General features: G+C 48.9%; 1 protein-coding gene across 1 annotated transcript in view; it reads right to left on the bottom strand.

Annotated features, from left to right (window-relative positions):
- Window positions 1-2,396: 2,396 nt before the first annotated feature.
- TRAF1 (TNF receptor associated factor 1) overlaps window positions 2,397-7,333 on the bottom strand; it is a 22,031-nt gene continuing 17,094 nt past the window's right edge. Inside the window, exons 7-11 of the mRNA XM_017745635.1 lie at window positions 7,187-7,252; window positions 6,522-6,962; window positions 5,867-6,044; window positions 5,156-5,304; window positions 2,397-4,061 (exon numbers count right to left, since the gene is read on the bottom strand). Coding sequence (XP_017601124.1) covers window positions 3,846-4,061; window positions 5,156-5,304; window positions 5,867-6,044; window positions 6,522-6,962; window positions 7,187-7,252 — 1,050 coding nt within the window. The 3' untranslated portion in view covers window positions 2,397-3,845. The remainder of the gene's footprint in view (window positions 4,062-5,155; window positions 5,305-5,866; window positions 6,045-6,521; window positions 6,963-7,186; window positions 7,253-7,333) is intronic.

Here is a 7,333-nt window from a genome sequence, read left to right as displayed (position 1 = left end):
AATGCGGATGATGTGACACGGAAATCAAACGCTGGATCGAATTCACCGGGGGTGTAGGCAGGGAGAACCTGGCTGAAACCCCTCCACACGGAGAGGGCACCCCAAACCTGCCAGCTGCCAATGGAAAGAGCACGGGAACCTTGTGCTGGGACTAAAGTCCCGAACAAAAATGAAAAAACATCCCAGAATTTGAGATGTATCCTCTATTTTCTAACCAGAATGAAGCAACATCATCACATTTAACTCTGGTTTCTTTGCAGGTGCTCCTGCTGCAGCATCCAGCAATCCTGGCCTCAGATCCCACTGCAGAGAGCTACTGGGTGCTGCCCTTCTCCTCCCCTTCCTCCTCATTTTCCTTTCTCCTTCTCTTTTTCCTTCTCTTCCTCCTCCTCTTCCTCTGCACACCCATTTGGCTTTTCCCGCACACCCTGGCGGGGTGGGGGAGCCACTGGATATCCCATTTCTTTGGCACTGTGGGATCGTGGCCCCTGGCAGGTGCTGGAGCAGGGCTGTGACAGCGCCTGGAGCAGCTGGACACTGGTTTTGCATCCAAGGCTGACCTGCTCTCCGTGCTGGAATAGGGCAGGAATGTCCGGTCATTAAAAGCAGATTATTCTGTAAGCAAGGGAACAGGAATGAACGAGAGCCCCAAAACTGGTGCAAAGCTGAGGGCAGCAATCCTACACTCTCCTCGGCCAGGGAGTGGAGCCAGCACAGGCTCCAGGGCAGGACTCCCGGCTCCTTCCCCACTATGGAAATCCCAAACAAAACCAGCTTTTGCAGAAGGATTTGAATGAAGCCCCGTGTAGTTAACGACTCCAAAACTCCCTTTTTTCCCTCAAAACCTTTTAATTGCTCCCCCATACCCTGCACTTGCCGAGTGGGGAGGTGCTTTCCTGCTTGCACGAGGATGGAGCACCCGGGGAATCATGGCCCAGGCTGGATCAGAGCCTGCGGAGTGTGCAGGGAGAGCAGCTCCCAGCGCTGCCTCTCTGCTTTGAAAACTGCCCAGAAATCGTTGCAGCCTCTTTTCACTGTGTTTTTCTTTCTTTGAAAACAGGAGTGGGAGGAGGGGTTGGATGTTGGCGTGTAGCCTTGGAGACCGAAGCCGAGGAATATTGAATGGAAACCCAAACACGGGGCTGCCTGTGAGCTCCAGGCCTGGCGAGGAGATCGGATCTGCAGGGACGGCTCTCGCTGGCTCCGGAGCCTCCCACGGCTCCCAGCACGGCTCCCAAGTGCCACTTCCAGCTGCAGGAGCAGCCGGTTCAATAGGACACATCCCTGACAGTAGAAGTAGCTCCCACAAGTTGCTAATTCCCCCTCTTATCCCTCTGTTCTGAGGGTCTCGACCACCTCTTCACCGAAGCCAGCTGACTGACCAACACAACCAGTTTAAGCCACTGTGTGCAAGGCTTGAGTTCTTTCCCTGTCCTGAACAAGGGCTTACAAGCCTAAAATTTGCCCCTTTTCTCAGCTTCATTCGTCCATTCTAAAAAAAATCATTATTTTTTCCCTCCAAACCTTGTCCTTGATTATTTCAGACCATCGTAGCTGCAGGAGCATCTTGACTCTTTGCCAGCCTGGCCATTAAACACAGAGCAAATGCTGCTGATCTAACTCGCTGAAATTCTCCGTGACTTTTCTGCATCGTTTGATTTGATCCAGGAAAAAAAAAAATCAAAACCAAAAATCACACAGAAATGAATTGCTGGATCAGAGAGCTCCTGATATCGCCCCGATTCCAGCTCCTTTAAGTGTCAGCCACTTCCTTATCAAGACGCCTTTGCGGCTGGAGGGCTTGGAGATGAGAACCAGGAGCCCGTTCCAGGAAGAGCCGGGCTGGCAGCGGAGCCCCGCGCCTGGAAAGCGGCTCCCTGCATTCCTCACGGTCCCGCTCCGGCTCCGGCCGTGCTCCTGGAGCCCTTTCCAAGGATGGAAATGCCCTCGGAAAGGAGCCTTGGGTCCGAGGGGTGGCTGCCATCACAACCAGAGCAGATCAATCTGACATTTGGCTGCTTTCTGCCGGCTGTGCCTGTGAAAGGAGGGGCACCGGGCAGCGGAGTTCGTGTCTATTTGTTTATTTAGCATGGATTTCATCCATATCCGTCTTTTTTTTTTTTTCAAACTGATCTCTCTATTTGGGCTCTGTTGAAGAGCCTGTAAGTGTTCTCCCAGCTGGGCGGGTTTGAGGGAAATGGACACAGAGATGTTCTGGGCATTTCTGCAGCTCCTGAGCACAGCTCCGAAGGGACCTTCCTTTCCCCAGCAAGAAGGAAAGAAAAAAGCAAGGAAGGAAAGTGCAGCAGAGCTCAGCTGTTTCTATAACAAACCCTCATCATCACATCTCCAGGTTGCCCAGTTCCCTATCTGGCAGCGAAAATAGCACCCAAACCTTTCTTAAGTTAGTGAGCTTTATTTAGGAAATAAATAAAATCGTAAGAAAATATGAATGATTTTAATAAATACAGCACTTGTCATAGTGATACAGCCAGGAAAAGCATAATATATTTAGGTAAATTACTCCAGTGTCGTGACAGGGGCTGGCACATAGCTGGAAAAAATCACTTTCTGTCCCTGGAAGAACATTTGAAAGATAGAATAGAGGAAAAGACACACAGATGTGATGGCAAAGAATATCCAGTTCCTTCCCAACAATCTTTGATAGATATTTGTTTATGGGGTGGGTGGTTTTGAAATTTGATGCTTTATCACAAGTAATTATTTTAAAAGCTGTTGCCAAGATAGAAGTGAGAGATTTTGCACACATGCAGACGGTCCCAAGCTTGTCTCAGTTATTAAAAAAATTATTCATTCTTTACCTCCATTAGAAAACCCAAAAAGAACAAAACCATTTCCAGCAGTTAATTCTATTTTAGCGTGCAAAGAAACTTAAACATCATAGCACACAAAAGGAATTAAGCAAAAAAGAAATCAATAATTTCTAATAAGTCACCTGCCTTGAAGGTTCAGGAAGTGACTGGACATTAAACCAAACTACTCAGTGACTGACATTAAAACCAAACTCTGACCCCACCTGGAGCAGAGCTCTGGCCTTCCCAGAGCTCTGTATCCACAGTGGGAAAGCCCCAGGGCTCCTTTGGAAATCCAAGAGGTGATTCCCCCAAGGCACAGTGTAATCTGGTCCTTGTCTGCTGATGCAACACAACATCTCCTTACAGAGCACTGAAAGAGGGGTCTGAAATAAACAGCAAGAAATAAATCCCCTGGGGAAGGGACTGCAGCCACCAGCGCTGGCCACGCTCTTGGCTTCCAAGGTCATGGGGAAGCACAGAGACACCTGATCTGAGCCTCAGGGGAAGGGCTCTGCCCCTGCTTCCACTGGGGAACAGCCAAAATCCCCCCCTGCAGCTGCCAGCCAGCGAGGGCTGACAGGAGCTCCCTCCCTCCCTGCCGGGAAAGGGAGCTGCACACCCTGCAGGGCTGCCCGAGGATGGGACTGCTCAGCCTCACCCCACAAACCTGTCCATCCCAGGGAAGGGAATCCAGCCACACTCCCTGCCAGGCACCCCGGCAGCACCACAGCCACAGCAGGGCCAGCTGGGAGGAAGAACAGCCCCTTCTCCACGAGTGTGGGGTGGGGGTGACTGAGACTGACACCTAAACCATGAGAATTGCCTGGTTTGGTGAAACAATCCCATTCCAGCAGCTGCTGCACGGGGGCAGCTCCAGGTGATGGCAGTGGGTGCAGGGGATGCAGGTTCAGGCTCTGTGCATTTTGTGTACACAAAAACTAACACAAGCTCTCAAACTGATGGCGTTTTTCTCATAATCTGTTGACATTCAGCAGGTGACTTCTGCGTACAAGCGTATTTCAGGATTTGCTAATTTGTTTCTATGATGCATTTAAGGAAAAGCGTGTCCTCTTTTACGTAGGCGTGCTTGGGGGACTGCAGTTTGGACAAGGGGAGGAACATGGGGCAGCCACTGGCCACATTCATGTCGTTCACTGGCCTCTGGAACGATGCAGAAGTCAGGTCCGGGCGAAAGGCATCAATTATGTGTTCCCTGTTATTTTGGTCGAGCAACATAAATGTCACCTGAAAAACAGAATGTGGCAATGAGGAGTTACTGGAGTGAAAAACAAACCAAGCAGGGACAGAAGTGCTGCAAAAGCAGCTGGATGCTCCACTGATAATTGAATGCAAACTGTAACGAATGTTTCCAACCTGCAAGGTCAGTTCATGTGAACTCCCAGATGAAGTTTTTAAAACTTTGCTACCCATAAAACAAAATTAAATTAAATCAAGTAAGGAATTATTCCTTGGTAGAGAACTGCACAGTCCAAAGGCTTTTTTCCTCTCTCTCTCTCCTGACAACTTAAACAGCCCCTGGGTTTGGTTCCAGTCATTACATTTATTCTGTTATTGTGGTTTGGAATCAGAACAAACAGCTCAGCTGCCCGTGCACAAATATGTGAAAGACACAACCTAAATATCAGTATAGAATCTCCCCACCTCATTACCCCCTTTATTAACTCACTGTTCTTTAGTTTGAAACACGAAAGGTCTGTGATAATCTTTTAATACAGTGAGGATTGGGAACTTTGATTTCTATTTTCTTGGCTGCTAACTCATAGCAAAGCTATTTACAGGAAAGGCTTACAGAATTATTACCCCACAAAGGCAAGTGCCAGAGCAGAGATCAGGCCCTGCCATGGTTTGTCTGCTTTTCTAACCACTGTTGCCATTATCAGACCACACTTAGGGGAAAAAATAAGATCAGGATTACATCAGATATCTGTGGCACCTTTGTAAGTGGAACTCTCACCTCACCCTTCTGACGTCTTCAGGCAGCAAATCATAATTGCCTCCTAAACTGATATTATCTATGTTTAGCAAGAGCCAGGAGAAAATGTGTCTGTGGCTTTAGCCCAGGTGGACACAGGCTGGAGTTTTCCAAACACCACGTTCCGGTGTCTGAAAATCCTACCTGGCAAAGCTTGGAGTATCAGCAGGAGCAGCTTTCCCTGCAAGGGACTCCAGAGACAAATTACTGGCCAGGGTGGCAGGATGGCTCCTCACCTTTGGAAAGGGATGTGGGAAAGCACTCAACTTCCACTAAATTCCAGAGAAAAAGTCACCTTGTGTTGACCTCTGGCGGGGATCAGATATAGAAAGGTTTCCCTTCTCACCTTGTGCCTGAAAGGCCATGGGAGCAAAGCGTCGTAGTCTCCTTTCATGACAACGAAGAACAGGGACATGTGGGTTCCTTTCCCTGTCCCATCCCCGTTCAGGTACACCCTCAGACACACCTTGTAGCCATACTTTGCAGTGTAGAAAGCTGAAAATCAGAACTCTTCGTTAGTAAACCTTTTTTGGGGGAAAAAAAAGACATAATGAGTGTTCTGGCATATGGGAAAAGGTAACGTGTGACGTGGTTTGCTCTCGCAGAGAGGACAGACAAATCAGTACTCCCTGGAGATTATAAGCAATGAAAATCCAGTGGTTGGAATTCTTTTAGTGCCTCAAACCTTGGTGACAGTTACCTGTTATCAGCCACACAAGCACATTTTACCTAATCCAATTATTTCCCACATGGGAAAGAGCTGCAGCCGGAGCCACATGGTGCCAGCAGGCACCGAGGTGAGGATTAGGAGGGATGGATCCACTGCAAGCAGCTGTGGTGGAGGGCAAAGTTTAGTATGACAGCCTAAACTAAAGCACAGCCCTCTGGAAAAGCACATCCCAGTCCCCTGATCTTTGCATAAACAGCATCTTGGTTTAAGGAGCTGTTTTAAAGATCCTCCTGCTGGGACGAGCAGAAAGAAGCAGAGTTCTGGAGAAATGGGGGGGATTCTGAAGGACTGGGGTTTGTGAACACACACCTCCATCTTGTGCTTTACCTGGGGAATACAAACCGACTGTCCTGCCAGTCACAGAGTCCTGGAGCTTCCTGCCAACGTCTGTTATTTTCCAGAGGAAGATCCCGTCGTAGGAGGCTTGCTCGGAGAACAGCAGGCTCTTGTGCAGGCTGCTCAGGCCCGCGTCCTTCTGCGTCAGGCACCGGTGCAACTCTGCAATCTAGGGAAAAAAACCAGCCCTCAGTCAGCCCCCTGCTCCAGGCTGTGCTGCAGGGGTGGCTGAATCCTTCTGGAGTCCTCATGTTCTGGAAGCTCTGCTTTGATTTCTTTCCAAGTGACAGCTATGTGTCAAAACATACATGGAGATGTTGTTTGGGCCTCCAGGCAAAGTGCTGCTTTTTAAGAGGATCAGGCAATTAAACAGCTCTTTTGCTTGCTCACAGTCTGATCGTGGCAAATTCTGAACACTCAAAACCCTCAGGAATATCTCACTACCTAAACGTGGATTTAGAGAACAAATTTTAGAGAACCCTGTTTGAAAATGCATCAAACAACAAAAGGGTCCTTGAGATGTGTCCAGAACTTAACACTTCACAGCTCAAACTCCCCGTCCTGATCCCTACCCCACCTCTCCCTGACGTGTGTTAGTGTTTGTTGTCTATAGAACAAGCACCCAGACAATCCTTGCTGTATTTACCTTCAGCTCAAGGCCCCGTATTATGTTCTGGTCCAGTTCGCTCTGTCTTCGGAAGGCCAGGATTTCCAAATTAGAGCTCTCCACCTCCTTATTGAGCACTGCCACAATGTTCTCAAACACATGCAGCTTATTTTCTAGCTCAGAAATCACTTTCTCCCTCACGAGTTGGTGCAGGACAGACTCATCTTCAGGAACAGAAGATCCAGGGAAACAGTCCACCTCTGGATCCCCACTGATTTCCAGCCCTGCTGGGATCTGCAGGTCAGAGATGCTTTTTCCTGCACTCTTCACTGGGTTCAGCTCTGACTGCGGGGTGAAGCCCGGTGCAGCTTTGGCAGCAGAGCACAAGGTTCCCTTCAGCTGCCTCATGTGCTGCAGCAGGAGCAGCATGTGGGCCCCCACTGCGGATTTCTCGTGCTCCTTTATCTTCTCTTTGCTTCCCTGGAAGGAGACAACACCGTCAATGCACCCTCTATGAGCACCACAGCTGGCCTGGGGCCAAACCCAGCAATCCTGCAGCTCCTTGGGAGATGGAAAAACTGCAAGGTGCAGGAGCAGCTCCATCATCTGGCACCAGAAGTGCTGATTCTGTTTTCAGAGACACTACTCTGAAGGGAATGTCCAAACCAGGGTGGAACATTCCTGAAAGGACCTGTTTCACTCACCCTAAATGTGCAGCCAATTTCAGAGAAACGACATCCATCCTTGTTGGTTGAGGATGTAGAGTGGCTCTGCCAAAAAAAAAATGCAGAGGAAATAATCAAATACTAATTGCAAGGAATTCTTTTATTTCCCTCCAAACCGCTAAGCCA

Source organism: Corvus brachyrhynchos, unplaced genomic scaffold (genome assembly GCF_000691975.1).
Source record: "Corvus brachyrhynchos isolate BGI_N302 unplaced genomic scaffold, ASM69197v1 scaffold59, whole genome shotgun sequence".
NCBI classification, from domain to species: Eukaryota; Metazoa; Chordata; class Aves; order Passeriformes; family Corvidae; genus Corvus; species Corvus brachyrhynchos.
Note: the sequence above shows the minus strand (reverse complement) of the source record. Positions and strands in the feature narration are given on the sequence as shown.